General features: G+C 44.4%; 1 protein-coding gene across 1 annotated transcript; it reads right to left on the minus strand.

The window, feature by feature from the left end:
• Positions 1–11120: 11120 nt before the first annotated feature.
• Positions 11121–15025, minus strand: LOC109773245 (wall-associated receptor kinase 2-like). The gene is made up of 6 exons (XM_073498145.1): positions 14123–15025; positions 13682–13862; positions 12578–13429; positions 12279–12535; positions 11681–11746; positions 11121–11378 (listed from the first exon to the last, which is right to left on the minus strand). The coding sequence occupies exons 1-6, from the start codon at positions 15023–15025 to the stop codon at positions 11271–11273; spliced, it is 2367 nt and encodes a 788-aa protein (XP_073354246.1). The 3' UTR covers positions 11121–11270.
• Between the last annotated feature and the right edge of the window lie 2015 nt (positions 15026–17040).

The following is a 17040-nucleotide window of genomic DNA, read 5'->3' on the forward strand; positions in this document are numbered from 1 at the left end:
TCTGAACGTCATGCACACGCACAGGGCGTTTCATCCGGAGTATGGTCCCAACTTTCTCTGGGTTCGCGTCGATCCCTTGTTCGGAAACGAGAAAACCAAGTAACTTTCCTCCTGGAACTCCGAATGTGCATTTCGACGGATTAAGCTTGATATCATATCTTCTTAGGTTGGCAAAGGTTTCAGCAAGGCCAGTCAGCAGGTCGGAACCTTTACGCGACTTGGCCACAATGCCATCCATATATGCTTCCACATTCCGACTGATTTGAGTGAGCAGACACTTCTGAATCATCCTCATAAATGTGCCACCGGCGTTCTTGAGACCGAATGTCATGGTGACATAACAAAAGCACCCGAATGGAGTGATGAAAGCTGTTTTTATCTCATCGGGTCCATACAGTCGGATCTGATGGTACCCAGAATAGGCGTCCAGAAAAGACAAACGCTCACACCCCGTAGTCGAGTCGACGATTTGATACGGGGGAGAGGAAAATGATCTTTCAGGCAGGCCCGATTGATATGCTTTAAGTCAATGCACATACGAAGTGAGTTTTCCTTCTTGGCAACCATGACAACATTGGCGAGCCACTTGGAGTGGTAAATCTCTCGAATGAACTCAGCTGCAAGGAGCCGAGCCACTTCTTCGCCAATTGCATTTCTCTTCTGTACGGCGGACCGTCGAAGATGTTCCTTGACTGGTTTCACTTTCGGTTCGACTCACAAACGGTGCTCAGCCAGTCCCCTGTGTACACCCGGCATGTCAGAAGGTTTCCATGCAAAGATGTCCCAGTTCTCACGGAGGAACTGGATGAGCGCTTCTTCCTATTTGCTATCGAGTGATGTTGAGATATGAGTAGGAGCAGCATTAGGATCGGTCGGGTGAATATGAATCGACTTTATTTCACCGGGTGACTGAAACGCAGAATCTGTGGCAGGCTTCTTGGCTCACAATAAATCACTTGGATCTGCATTTTTCTGATACTCTTGCATTTCGACTGCTGCCATTTGTGCATCAGCAATTTTAGAACCCTTCTGGAAGCATTCTTCTGCCTTCTGCCGATTGCCAGTGACTGTGATCACTCCTCTGGGACCAGGCATTTTCAACTTGAGATACACGTAACATGGTCGAGCCATGAATCGTGCATACGCCGGCCTCCCCAAAATAGCATGATAAGCACTCTGGAAATCCACTACTTCAAATGTCAACTTTTCCTTACGGTAATTCTTTGAATCACCGAAAACCACGTCAAGGGTTATTTGGCCGAGTGATTCAGCCTTCTTGCCAGGGATGACGTCGTGAAAGCTCATGTTGCTCTCACTAAGTTTGGACATCGGAATGCCCATCCCCTTCAAGGTTTCAGCATAAAGGCCGCTACCACCATCCATTAGCACTTTGGTCAGTCGAGTGCCTCCAACAACTGGGTCGACCACCAATGCTTGCCTCCTAGGGGTGGCTATGCGAGCAGGGTGATCAGACTGGTCGAATGGGATAGCTGTTTGTGACCACTTCAGGTATGTTGTCGTTGCCGGAGCAACCATATTCACTTCTCTGTTGATCACTTTCAGTCGACTTTTGCTCTCAACATCAACAAAAATCACTAGGGTGGAATTGACATTGGGAAAACCGTCATCTTCCTCTTTGTCCTCATCCTTGTCTGATTCCTTTTCCTTCTCATTAGGTTGTTTCTCTCGGAATTTCTGGATCAGAACTAGACACTGTCGAGTGGTATGCTTAGGATAAATCAGATTACCTTCTTCATCCTTCTTAGTGTGAATGTGACATGGCAAATCCAACACATCATTTCCGGCTTGATCTTTCACTTTCTTGGGGGTCCAGGGCCCCTTAGGTTTCCCTTTAAATTTCCCTTGAATCACTGCCGCAGCTTCACCAGGTCCTGCCGGCTCAGCTTTACGCTTCTGTTTCCGATTGGAATTGCCTCCACCAGTGTCCTGGCCGACTGGTTTGCTCTTTCCACTGCGGAGTCGATCCTCTTCTCCTCCATTAGCGTGCTGAGTGGCTATTTCCATCATCCGAGTCAGATACATATCTCCCGTCCGACCGAATTTCAGAACCAGTTCTCGATACTTAACGCCTTCCTTGAAGGCACAAACTGCTTGATGCTGGGACACATTTTCCACTGTGTGATGCAAAGTGGTCCACCTCTGAATGTAATCTCTCAGAGTTTCATTCGGTTTTTGCACACAATGATGCAATTCTATTAACCCTGCTGGCCGCTTGCAAGTACCCTCAAAAGTTCTAACAAACACTCGGGCGAGTTCCCCCCAACTGAATATACTGCTAGGTGCTAACTGAGTCAACCACGCCCTGGCCGAGCCTTCCAACATCAGAGGAAGGTGCTTCATGGCCACTTCATCATTGCCGCCACGAATCTGTACAGCCACTCGGTAATCCTCAAGCCAAGTGTCTGGCTTGGACTCACCAGTGAACATGCTGACTCCAGTCGCCAACCTGAAGTTGGGAGGAATCACCGCGGCCCTGATGGCTCTGCTAAAACATTCTGGACCTGAAACATGAACTCTGCTGCCAGTCGGGTGATCTCTGTCAAGGCCCTCTCAGTGTGCTCTGTTCCTGTCAACTAGACCTTGAACGAGAATAGATCTCGCATCAAAGCCTGGCTCCCTTGGGTCGACTGGTATTCTTCGCTCGCCACTGTGAGGACGTCTGTCATCATGTTGCCGAGGCACATATGATCCACTCCTCGGAGGAGGTGTGGGCACTCGACGACGGTCATCACGGCCGAGTCGGTGATCATACTGCTCGTGGTTTCTATACTGATCCTGCCGGTGCCCGCGTCCCTCACGCCGCGGGGGCGATCTTGGGCTGTGGGCCGACTGAACTGTATCTGCCATCACAGACCTGCTATGAATCCTATTCCGCGTCTGAGACACTGCTGTGTTCTGCTCTCTGGCTGCCCGGAGTAAGGCCCGGATCTGCATCAAACCTCGACCAGCCTCCGACTGGGAACGCTGAATTGACTTTGCTATACGGGCTGCAGCAGTGAGATTTTGAATCGGAGTGCGGTATACCTGAGGTTGAGGCGGAAAAAGCTGTCATCGACTGGACTCAGGAATCCGCTGCCGAGCACGCTCGTCGAGTGCATGCTGAAGGTTCTCCAGTCGAGTGCGCTCAGCCATGTTGGCCAGGCGCGCCTCCTCCAAGGCCCGGGCCTTGGGGGTTTCTCCAACGATGGGCATATGGAGTGCATCCGTATTGCGGCGGCGAAGCTCTTCCCTCTGCTGCGAAGAAAGGGGTTCGGGGCGGTACTCCTCATGGATGCGTGACGGATCGCCGCCACCATCACCGCCGTCGTTGCGGGGGAAGCCAGGAGGACTACGTGGTCCGTCGACCATCAAGACTTCAGCCGCAGGATTGCTGCTATCACACTCGGATGCGGTCTCGACGGAGCCAGTCGACAGGTCGAACATGCCATAGAGAGTTTCGTCGGGCTCGATTGCCGCGACTTGTGGGGTGGCCGACTGACGGGCCACCGCGTGTCTCACCCACCGCTGAAGCCGCGACCGACCGGATCGCTTGCGTTGGCGAACAGCGGGGAGCGAGGACACCACAGGAGCCGACCGATACTGGGTCGACGGCTGCCGGAGAAGGACGCTGCGGACGCACGCGCGAAAGTGCGTCGCCCCCCGGACGGGGAGCGCCTCGACGTCGAGGGGAGCTTCCTAAAGCCAGGCGGAGTCGTTGGCAACGAAGACGAGCGCGCCGAGACGGATCTCGCGGCCCTCAGCCAATCCACCGCCGGAAACCATGATGATGGGAATCGAAAAAATCGCAACTTCACCAAAAAGTCGCTAAGACACATGCCCCACGGTGGGCGCCAACTGTCGTGGTTCTAAGACTGACAGTAGAATGGGGGGTAGGTATGAGGAGGCAAGATCCCAGCAATGGTGAAGTTGTACACACAAGATTTACGAGTTCAGGCCCTTCACGGTGGAAGTAACAGCCCTACGTCTCGGTGCCCGGAGGCGGTCGACTGGATTATATGTGTGTGGAGTTACAGGGGGTGCGAACCCTTGTCCCTGAGGAGGGGGGTAGCTTATATAGAGTTCGCCAGACCCCTCCCGCCCTCAGTTACACAGGGTTTAAGGTACATAAAGATGGGGCGTTTCTGGTAACGTCAGTAATAAAGTGACATAAATGTCCATTATGTCTACAGAGTAAACGCCCGACAGTTGCCATTCAGAGTGACTTTAGGTCTCCTATCTGTCGAGTGATTCCTGTTACGGTCGAGTGAACTTGAATCTTCCGAGTGGAATGCTTCTAGTCGAGTGGATGATGATATCCCTTGAATGCTTCTAGCTTTAGGGTAATCTCCTGGGGGAGGGTGTCTAGGTCAGTCCTATGACCCTACCCTGGGTACATAGCTTCATCAGCGACGGCCCCGGAGCTTGGCGGTGGTAGCGGGCGCTGGGCTCATGGTTGCGCTCCGGCGTGTGCAGGCGGCCGCGGCTCCCTCTCCGACCCGGACGACGCGGGGGGTGGCGGCGGCCCGGCGTGGCCGACGATCTGGATGTCGTATGGCCGGCGGCTCCCTGGTCTGCCGGAGATCCTGGGGCATCATCATCTCCAACTCGAGCTGCTTCGGTTCGTGCTAGATCCGGTACAGGGAGATAGTCGTCATCTCCCGGTGCTGGCTACATGGATCTGGTGGCGACGGCTGGACCCTTGGTCTAGTTTTCGACAAAGAAGGCGGCGGTCCGTGCACAAGAAGCGGATGGAGTTCTTCGAACAGAGCTAGGTGAAAACCTGCTCCCTTCTTGAAGGCATCGCCGTGGAGAAGTTCTAGACTACGCTCTGCTACCTCCGGGGGAAACCCTAGATCGATAGATCAGAAGACGGCGGCGCGTTTGTGTCGTTTGCCCCTTGGGGGCGTCTTTCTTGGAGGTGTACACGGACTCGAGGGACCAGTGGACGACGTGTTTGGTGGAACGGTGCTTCATCATGCACATGGCGGTGACAGATCTCGATGGCTTGGTGCAATGGAGATTAGGCGTCTGATGTGCGATGATGGACTCGCGCAGGAGGGTGACGCTGTCTGGCGTCATGGTGGTGTCGACGGCAGCTAGACCGGGCAAGGTAGATGTAGCAGTACATCACTGAAGATGGATTGGTGGCAGGTGGATGCGGCGGCCTCATACCCAGCAGGTGTCCTGGTTGAGGAGTGCGTCGGACTGATGGGTGCCCCATACACGGCATGCGTCCTGGTTGGGACCTCAGGTCTTAGATGTTAGGTTTCGCTGCGAGGTCTGTTTGGTATTAGGTCCAGACTATCAGCATCCCTTCGTCAACTGGATAGGAGTAGCAACAAATGTTGTCTAGACGGTGGCTTTAGTCTTACGTTGTATGACTTTATAAGGTCTTGTGTGAATAATTAATAAAGTGACTGCATGCATCATCCAGATGCAGAGGCCGGGGGTCCTCCTCCATTTCTAAAAAAAAGACAAAGGGAGTACAATTATGGGACAGAGGGAGTACAATTTAACATCATCAACTAATTGACTTCGGCTGATACAAAGGAACAAGGAACACATAAATTAGATTATACAAAATAGAAATTACATGTCCAGCTGATTGTGCACGCACTGCTGATCTGCAATGAGTAAGAGTTTAAGGATTGGAGCAAAAGAGGAGGGTGAAGGGGGCTCCTCGAGGCGAGAGCACCAGCCGCCTGGACACAAGTTCAATCGCTCCCGGAGATTTGATGAGGGCGGCAGCTTGTTAACGAGGGTTTTTTCTTTGATCAAGCGAGAGCGAGACGATATCGATGATCTGGGCGCTTGGTGATTTTTTTTAGAACTACTTGGCGATTCTTATTCTTTTAATTGCAAAAACCGTGGAAATGGACTGAGATACCTTTTTTTCTTGAAATGATCGGCTGAGATACCTGTAGGTATAAGGCCTGAAAGGCCTGGGGGTGGGTTTCACGAACAATAAAAAAATTGCTATTGGATGTATACCTACTAGATGGGCCAGGCCTAGTCTAAGCCCCAATGACGGGACCTCCTATATGCCGCATATTGCGACGAACAGACGAGGTTTCGCACAGGAAGGAGGTCGCTGACCTGGGCCGGCCCATTTGCGTGACACGCGTTTATAAAAATAAACAAAAAATACACCTGTACCTGGTGGTATTCAATCCACCTATCACCAGCTTAAACGCTCGCGTTCCTAGCCACTCTGATCAGACGACTTCTATTGAAGATCTACAGCGCGACACTTAAAGAAACGAATAACAACGGCAAAACATAAAGGAATAGCTCGCAAAAATTTCCCAAAAAACATGTTTTAGTGGGACCGAACACACCTCCCTTGAGAGAACGATGTCACTACCTGGGCAACTTTAAAAAAATCGAAAGAGATTTTCTTCCCACAAACGTAAATTGTTTTTTCAAAAACTATTTTTTTAACAACAAATGACAAAATTTTAAAGACACAATCATTTGTCGGGAAATCTGAAAAATAAAATAAAGGAGCAATATTAAAAAGATCTTTTTTTACTACTAACAACTATTTGAAAAAATGCAAACGCTTTTTGAAACAGAAACAAATTTCGGAAATGCGAACATTGTTTTCAAAACAAAAACATTCTATGAAATTTCAGAACATTTTCTGAATTACGAACAAATTATGAAAATAAGAAGATTTTTGAATTATTGAACAAATTTCACAAAGGAAAACATTTTTTTAAACTTTCTGAAAGTTTTTTAAATTTTAAACATATTTTGAAAATGAGAACATTTCTTGAAACATGAACATATTTTCACTTGTAACGAAATTGACATATTTTGAAATATCTGAACATTTTCTGAAACTTTAAACAAATTTCGAAAACAAGAACATTATTTTAAATTCTTGAACATTTTTAAAACGTAAACACTGTCCAAATTTGGTAACACATTTGAAAAAAATGGAACATTTTCAAGAACAGGAACATTTTTTGAAATTCGTGATCAATTTTTTTGGACTGGGATTTTTTTTAATTCCAGAACAAAAGTTGAAAATACGAACATTTCTTAAATTCATGAATAATATTTGAAACTAGAACATTTTTTGAAACATCTAAAAAAAGAAAACATTAACATTTTTTGGAATTTATGAGCAATTTTTGAAAACGGAAACATATTTTGAAATCCCAATATTTGTCGTAAATTTTGAATAAAAATTTCCGAGCTAAAAAACAAGAACATTTTTCAAATTCCCAAACAATTTTTAAAAATGTGAACATTTTTTGAAATTATGAAAGTTTTTGAGTTTTCAATGTATTTTTAAATCACGAACAGGTTTTGAAAATTCGAAACATTTTTTAAACATGAACGTTTCAAAAAAAGAAAAATAGAAAACGAAATACAGAAACAGAAAATGAACAGAAAAGAAAAAACAAAAAAAAACAAGAAACACAAAAACGAAAAAAAAGGATAAGAAACCAGAAAACATGAAAACCAAAAAGAAAACAGGAAAACCGTATAGGAATAAAAAACCAGTCAGGGAACCTTCTAGAAAGTTCCCAAAACCGGTTGGTTATCAGTGGTAAATTGGGCCGGCCCATATTCTAGCACTGCGGTCGTCCCCCTGTGCGCCCCGTCGACACTTTGACACAGTAAGCGGCGAATAGGATTTTTCCCCCAATTGCCCAGACCCCATTTCGCGACGCGCCAACTACTTCTGGCATTAAGCGAGACGAAGGAAAGATCTCTCTGAAGCCAACGCAGTAACAGGCTGACCCATTAGCTCCCGCTTAAAAGAAATCTACTACTACTACTACTATAATAATAATAATAATAATAATAATAATAATAATAATAATAATAATAATAATAATAATAATAATAATAATAATAATAAAGCACGGAGTGCTTCTGCCCGCTTAGAGTCGCGCCATGTTACAAAAAAAATCCTTTGTTTTCTTTAAATTAACCACAATACACGTTTAAGATATAGCCGAACCGTTTTTTGTATTTTTTTCATAAAACCCCCTGACGTTTCAGGTAACGAACCCACCGTCCATATCTAAGTCATCTGAATCTTTTTTTTTTGTTTTAAGAGAAAACCCTCCGACTTTACGGTTAATCAATCCATAGTTTATCTAAAACAAAATAATCCATATATTTTATACCGTAACTCCAATTTTAACATGTTATGTATGAAATTTGATTAAAAAATGTGTAGAATCAAAATATGATATTATTTTTAGTTGTTAAATATTTCTAAATATTTTTTTGGTGCAAACTTAATCTATAGTACATGGTCCATTTTTCTTTCGTACTGGCAGCGATCCGGGGAGAACAATATATTTCTCATCTTATTCCGAGCGAATGTGCGTGCGCGCATGAGAGAGAGAGCGAGAGAGAGAGAGAGAGAGAGAGAGAGAGAGAGAGAGAGAGAGAGAGACGCCTTAGGACTGGCCATATTCAAACACATTTTCATCCTGTGAGCATTGAGGCCACCATCAGCAACACGCATGTGATGTCATGTGAAAATAAATGACGTGGACCTATTAGGGTCTTGAGTCATGATTATTGAGTTAAGAGCGTGTGTTATTTTCTCCCCCATTGCAACAAACGGGACTGCTGATGCCACGGCCGTACCACCGCGCGCCGATGATCTTCCGGTTGCAGCTCTTGGCGCTGAACGCTTGGCCGGTCTGGCACGTGCCTTTCCACCGTGCAGGTATAGGTCCATACCTGGCATCAAAGCTTGATGATTCAGGCCATATGCCTACAACAACACCGGCAGGCATGGATCAGCCAGTATATTGTAGATGCATGTCACGTCTCGGACTATTATTCATGAGCAGCCAAAGGCCAGAGGTATCCTCCTTTCCCAAAAGACATGTAGAGTCAAATGTGAGATTGCAAACCTGTATCAACCACACCGATGATAACATCTTCACCATAATTTGCTTTTTTTAGGAGGCCCAGTTGTTCTTGTTGGTTGTTATCATAGCCAAGGCCAAGGAAGTCCCAGCTCCGAGTTGTGTGCACTTGATGGTAAGTGTTAGGCTCCACACTGATGACTTCCGGCAATTCTACACTTGGAACATGTTTCTTAGTTTGCACCCATCAGGCAAGACAACATGTTCATATTTTGTTTATTGAATACCAATTTGCATCAAAACTTATCTAGTCTGATGTACACTTGGTATCATCATGCTATTAGTGTGCGTGTGTTTTATAAGAAAAGTGCCAGTCAACATGTTGCGTGATTTCGTCTTAGATTGATTGATTATTACCTGCAAGTGTCTCAGCTTGAGACTCGGTGAGCATTGCTGCAAAACCAGAGAATCCGTGCTTGTAGCTGTAAACTATCGACTTCAAGGCTTCATCCTTCCTGTTTCAAGGAAAACAAAGTATGAGTAATCACTTGTGTTTTGTGGTAGTTATCATGATGCAACTTGAGCTAGCATCTAGTACCTCCCAAAAACAGAGGTTAGTAGGTCATGGTGTGACGCGGTGACCATGGATGGATTATCATGTTTCTTCTCCCCCATATACACAATGTAGAGCTGAAGCAGATTTATGAGGAAGTTATCAAGAAACAATTTCGAAACAAGCCGAATAAATAAAAGTAGCTAGTAAGCACAGAAAAGCAAATCAAAATTTTGTATACGATGAAGCATCAATCTTACTGCTTTGCTGGATGCATTAGCCGAAGGAGACATCACCAGTAGTAACAGAGCACAAGAGAAAACTGTCCTCAAATCCATGTCTGATTTCAAGAATACTACGATGTAGTTGTTGTCTCTCTTCAGGGTAAAATGTCTGCTCTCTTTAGTTTGTACGCATATATAGCAGCCAGGGACAACCATGGATGTGGTGCAACATATTAGAACAGTTCAGACGAACTTGTTTGTGTGTTGTAATGCGCATGCTTTGATCAGGTCTACCACAAATCAAACAAACTACTCGTATATAAATATTTTGGTTTCTGATGTAATTTCTACTACCAAACAAGCTTCTGCTGCTCATTGGGCATAGACGCAGGATGTGTGGGTGCTAAATTAATAGGTCTCCAGTAGGTTTTACGTAAGAACTAGAGTTGACAAATGTGATAGATCTGGTAGTAATAGACTTCCTACAAATAGAAACATTACACGGGCAAAGACAAGGTTAATATGTTCGGCTCATACGTATCTCCAACTGGAAAAATCTCAAGGACGGCGACACTTTCAAATAATTTGTGCTGACGTATATGCTGATGTGATCACATCTATAATTAAGTGAGTTTTTCTCAAGGTGTATATAAAGTGTTACTCTCTTTGAAACGTTCCAAGGTAAAGTTTTTCTTGGCTAATCTGTTTCTCCAAATGGCAAATTGACAAATACGATAACTCTCTCGATCAATATGATTTGACGTATCATGGTTGGTCACCTATATATTTTTTGCGCCATTTACTTCATGAAGACGTCATTGTTGGAGTTCACACAGTTTGGGTCTTGCCAACATGAGGGTTGATGTTGATCGTTGCTGCCGCATCTTGTTTATTGCTGTGGCATGACTATTGGAGGTCATTTTTTTTACTTTTTCCATTTTATTACTTGGCTGTATGTAACATTGCTGTCTCGACTAGCTCTTCGCATTATGTTGCTACAGAGGTCAAATGTACCTGTTATCATTTTGATTTGAATATATTGCCTTTTTATTAGAAAAGCACATGTTGTGAACCCCATTTTCACCTCTCCACTATTTGCGCCATTTATATTTTGTATTTGTTAGGTAATCTTGTCTAGCAGGTCAATTAGTTAGCTTCTAGCTAAGTTGATTAGTCCGGCTAGGAGATGTCTTGGGTATGTACGCTTGTAGCAAGTAGTAGTCCTTGTCCTAGTGTACGGTTAGGAGTCCTGGTCCGTGAAGATTTAGGCATTGTGTTTGAGTCGGCTTGTGCTAGCCAGTTCGTCCAGGATGACGCATATGCGTGTATAGGGTGACAATTGTAACACCGTGTAGAGAAAACAAAAAAAGGAATAAAAAGAAGGGGCAGGACATGTGCCCTTGGCCAAAGTTTTCGTGTACGCGTGTTCGTCCTGATTTAATGTGATCGATCCTGTGGCGAAATCCCAACAGTATTTACGATTGGCCTCACGAGGCAAATACATATTTTGACTATACAAGATCAATACTCACTCCGCCACCATATAATTTCCGCGATTCATCCTATTGCCCCTGCCATGGATCCATGGCCTTCAACACATTTCTAGCTGACTTCAATGCAGTAGCCACGAACCCCCGCCATGGTTTGCTATATATTTTCCCCATTTCCTTGTTCTCCTTCCTCCTGCCGCCTCTGCAACGGCCCAAGAGCCTTCTCTCCAGCCCCTGCAAAGTTCCCCTTCACCACCGCCATGACCTCCGCGACAGTGGACAACAAGATTGGAGTGGACAAAGGTGATGGCGTAAGACTGGCTTGGGAGAGGACGAGTCAGCTCAATAGTCGCCATCGAACGAGCTTCCTTCAAATGTATTTCTTGGGGTGAGTAGTAGGAGTACACAACTCAACAATTCTCCTCTCGCTTTAATTTTAAGCAGGATGCAGCTAGGCAAGCGACTTCTTGGACTTCACTACCTCCTTCTGCTGCAACTTGTGAATCTATTAGGTCAACTAGATTGTCTTGTTCAAGTATTTCAACAATGGCATAACAAGTCAATCACCTTCAGAGGGACCTTGCAGCCAGTCAGTATGTGTGTACTAGTAGGAGTACTAGTACTAGTAGCTGCCTGGAACGATGAATGAATTAATTAGCTAATTAAACAACTCCACCAATCCATATGTCCGGACGCGTGGATGCGCTCATCTAGGAGATAGTTAATTAACATTCCATGTGTGCATGCCTTCGATGCATCATATGGGTTTGATTAGCACGAATACCACTAGAAGTTTTTCTCGTCTTTGCAGGAGTTTCTTGTGACGGATTTATCCACAGAGTGATAATTTAAAGATTCCCTTTATAAAGGTTATTATACAGAGATTGCTTTGGAGCATTTTCGAGAACTTTGAGTCCAACTGTTTTACTAGCACAATACTAACAAGAACTTAACTCTTTTATTTTTGCGGGAATAACAAGATCTTAACTAACACACTCGTTTTATTGTAACAACACAAACGTACATTGGACAAAATCAAACACTAAAAAGTAATATGAAAACAACAATTAGCACCCTTGATAAACTTGCTTGAGTGTAAACATACTTAACGAGGGTATCTTGCATGGAGCGAGAACTCTTCTTCTTGGTTGTATAGTCTGCTCACTTCATCCAAGCTTGTACTTCTTGCAGTAGATGGATAACTTGTTTCAATATAGTTCTCCTCATTCTGAATGGCTCTTGAATCAAATAGGGGATGCTCCTTGGTTGCTTGGAGGCCTTCGAGTGCAATCTCTAGTTGCCTCGTGGTTGGTCTCTCCTCTCCCTTTAATTTTAAGCAGGATGCAGCTAGGCAAGCGACTTCTTGGACTTCATTGCCTCCTTCCGCTGCAACTTGTGAATCTATTAGGTCAACTAGATTGTCTTGTTAAAGTATTTCAACAAATTGCATAACAAGTCCATCACCTTCAGAGGACCTATATGTGATTGGCATCTTCCTCGTAAGCAACTCAACAAGAAGAACTCCGAAGCTATAAACATCACTCATTTCTGATAGTCGTCCTGTGTAATAATACATAGGATCAAGATATCCTATAGTTCCCTGCACTGTTGTTGCTGTTATCCCCGTCTGATTTACAGGAATGTACCTTGACGCACCGAAGTCAGATACCTTTGTTGTCAAGGCATCATCAAGAAGTATGTTGGAAGATTTGATATCTCTATGTATAACAGGGATTGAAATAGCAGAATGAAGATACGCAATGGCTTTGCCTACTTCACATGCGATCCTGAGCCTGTCTCTCCAAGGTATTGATCTTGGTGACGCATGATGAAGATGCTCACTAAGGATTCCATTGGAAATGAACTCGTAGGCTAGCAATGGGATTTCGGTCTCGAGACAACATCCATGAAGTTTCACAACGTTCCTATGATTGATTTGTGATAGTATGGCAACCTCATTTATGAACTCATCAATCTCTCTTTGAACAACAATATTTGACTTCTTGATGGCCACCACATGTAGATCTGACAATATACCTTTGTAGATGGTACCATGGCCTCCTCCACCGAGCTTACGAATTTGATCAAAATTGTTTGTTGCCTTGTCTAGCTCGTTTGGAGGGATAATCATCCTCTCTCCAATATCAGACCTATTGGATATGAGTTGCTGCAACAGCTGCCCACGATTTTGATTGAAGAACTTCAGTTTTATCCTTTCAGCCGTGTGATGCTTAAGCTTGCGGATTATTAAGATTCCACCGAGAGCCAAAAGTATGAGGCAGGGGACAACAGAAACTGAGATACCAATGATTAAACCTGCAAGAAAACCCATACATGTATCTTCGTTAATGTTCTTCAATTATAGCAAATATAGACATATGAATATAAAGATTATGGTTGCGGCACACTGTATTGATCACCAGGCTTCCTACTACTGGGTGCATATATTCACTAAAACTAGCACAAAAGTAAATAAAAACTTTGACAAACAAGTAGTTGGTAGTACTGACGAACAACTTGAAATAGCATATATGACAAACTTGTAGTTTGGTCAGCCGCGGTACTCACCTGTGTTCTTTACACTCTTCATGGACTTGATGCAACCATCGGGTCGTCTAGGGTTTCTATGGTATCCTTGTGGACACCAGCAGTCAAATGATCCCATATTATTGACGCACTCGCCGAAACATCGGTTGTGTACTGGGTCCTTGCACTCGTCCATATCTACGTACATAGAACATACAACACGCTGAACATGACATTGAAATAGGAGCTACATAAGGGTCCGACTGCATAAACAGTGGATTGAAAATTCACAATTCATCAGTGTGGGCAGAGATGTACAAAAATAAAGATTGAGAAACATATGTACGAAAAAGAATTAATTCAAGTCCAGAATATAGCAGAATAATTACGCGGAAAAGCATGCATGTATACATGATAAATAAAAAAGCAAGGACGAAACAAAACACAAATTTACGAATGAATGTGGGTGGGTTAGGTACGTACCTTGGCATCCCCCGGTGACGTAAGGGTTACCCTCGTATCCATCAATGCATTGGCAGAAAAACAATCCCCACCGATATGGTTCGCATTTGCTGTGTTCGCTAACGGAGGCGTTGCACCTAGCGGTCTATCTAGATTCAACAGACGAACCACCCGGTTGGGCAGATCCTGTGCACCGAAATCAGCCTTGACGAGGAGCACGGACACGGGCAGGTCGTCGTTGACCGCGCTGCCGTTGCCCAGTCGTGTGACCTCCACGTTGTAGTACGTTTGGGCCGTGTCGATGGTGGCAACGCAGTAGCCGGCGCTGTCGTTCCGGACGTCGTCGGCGGTGAGTGCACGATGGCCGTCGCAGTAGGAGGAGCAGCCGACGACGTAGCTGTTCCCGCGGCTGATCTCGGTGTGCAGCGTCGCCTGCACGTTGCACCCCACCACCACCAGCTCGGGGCGTAAGGTGCCGAGGTAGTCGGACTTAGACGACAGCGTGTACTGGAAGATGCTGTGGCTGTCGAGGCGGCCGCCGCCCCATGACGCTCTCTTCACGGCGCCGTAGTCGTCGGCGCTGAGGTTCGACCTCGCAGGGCTGAAGATAGGTGGCGTGACGACGCGCACCGTGCTTAGTTGGATCGAGATCTCCTCGACCTGCTGGAAGACGCCGCCCTCGCCGAGGAGCAGCCGGGGCGGCTTGCCAGGGCGGGTGGTGTTGTCGCAGGTGAGGTTGAGGCCCGTCGCCGAGCACCTGGCCGGGCCGAACCCGAACGGGAACGGCACACTCACGTTGCCGCACCTGGTCTCGCACCCCGGCTTCCCTATCATGGGCTCCAGCCCAGCCGGTGGCCCTCCGGCTCCTCCGGCAGCGGAGATCAGCGGCAACAGCATCGTGATCAGTGTCGCTGCCGCTGCCATCGCTACTACGGCCGAGGAGGACACGGTTATCTGTGCCATTAACTAGTTGATGGACTGATTGGTTAAGCTACCGTTGGCATCCGCCACTCCGAGTGTCTGTCTACAAATCAAGACACATGGTTGTGCGTTTGCCACTGCAGTGTTCAGTTCCGGATCTCACCGGCCTACTACTGCATACTCTCTCCTTTCCGGTTTATATGGCTCAATTCAAAAATCTTACCAACCAAGGTAGATGGTAAGTGATGAAATATTTTTTGTAGTGCATCCAATTAATGCTTTATTTTCTTAAAAAATTATGTCTACGAATGCATTAATTACAATGCATGCATGCATAAAATACATGCATTGGTCAATTTTCTCTTAATACTTGCATGCAATGATTTAATGCACCTTGGAATCTGAACTTGTGATGGGGAACAATCAAATTGAGCCTAAAATGGAAAAACTAAACTTTCGAGATAAACCCTATAAGACTAGTCACAATGGGTAGTAACAAAGAGTAGTAACATTGCCCATATTACTACTCTATATTACTACCTCTATAATGGGGAGTAACATATGTGTGGTAACATGCAACACTTCATTTATTAGGCTATAGACTCATCTTGCCTTGATATGTGTGATGTTACTCATACTACTAGTAACTACTCCCTCCGTCCCATAATATAAGAACGTTTTTGACACTACACTAGTTTAAAAAACGCTCTTATATTATGGGACGGAGGGAGTAGCTATGTTACCACATGTCTCTCTTTCTTCATTTATTGCTTGCCACATCATCTATTTTATCTAAATATGTGTGATGTTATTACCTATGTTACTCCCACCGGAAAGAAGGGAGTACTGCCACTGCCCGGCTTAGTGAGCCAATTAAGCACAGTAAATATGAGACCGAGTGACTACGACGCGCCTTTTATGTAAAAGACTGCAGTCTGGGCTAGATCGAGTCAATATACGAAGGTGCTCAGGAAGCTGCACGCGTCAGAATCTTGCTATTTTTTATCTGCGGAGCGAGGGAAAGTGGTCGATCTATGCCTAAACTTTTCCAGCGTGCTCACTCCCGAGTATCTGGAGACCACATGGGCAAATCTCCAGATGTATTTCTTTGCCAATACTTTAGTGGTGTCTATGGAGTGCAGTTTTTCCACTCAGATATAGCTACTTCGAAAGACTCACTTCAATTGTTTCAAAGCTGCAGTTTCTTTTTTTTTTTGCGGGAAAAGCTGCAGTTTCAATTATTAAAAAATGGCCCATTTGAATTATTTCAAAATATTCTCATTTCATTTATATTATTATTTTGGGACGAATTTTAGTTTCATTAAGTTTTGATTAGAATATTACAATAAAAAAGATAGTTCAGTCATTTCAGTACCTATTTCAATTCCAATTATCTGAAATATTTCACAGATCACACATTTCAATACTTTCAATATTAGTTTCAACAACTTCATAAATAGTTTCAATATTTTCTATTTCTGTATATTTTTCAATAGATTCAACTCTATATGTCGGCAACAATTTCATTTATTTTTCATCTAGTGATTCAAAAAAGTTAATACATGTCATAAATTTCTAATCTATTTCAATTTCACTTATTTGAATATATAATACACCATATATTTAAATGATCACACTATTCCCTTTGAATTCACACACTCCCTCCATTTACATAAAACCACTATGGAATCTACATTTTGCATCTATACAAGCCACAAACAGTACTAGCAACCTGTTTAATACTTGCATGCATGAAGTCATAATTAATGACACTCAACTACTTCCTCCACTCCGTTTTCTTGAATGCATGTGGTGTATTAATGATCCCAGTATGCGAATAGAAAAGCTGGGTTGCAAAACATGTATTGGTTTTACCTTGGTACCTATAATTTGAGTTTCCAGCCATGTATATAAAAATGGCGGAAGTATTTTTTCACCACTTAATTCACCAATCATTATATTCATTTTAGTAACAAATGGCATATCCATTTTAGTGAAAATTGTGAAAGACTTTAAAA

The sequence above is a fragment of the Aegilops tauschii genome, chromosome 5, assembly GCF_002575655.3.
Source record: "Aegilops tauschii subsp. strangulata cultivar AL8/78 chromosome 5, Aet v6.0, whole genome shotgun sequence".
Taxonomy (NCBI): domain Eukaryota; kingdom Viridiplantae; phylum Streptophyta; class Magnoliopsida; order Poales; family Poaceae; genus Aegilops; species Aegilops tauschii.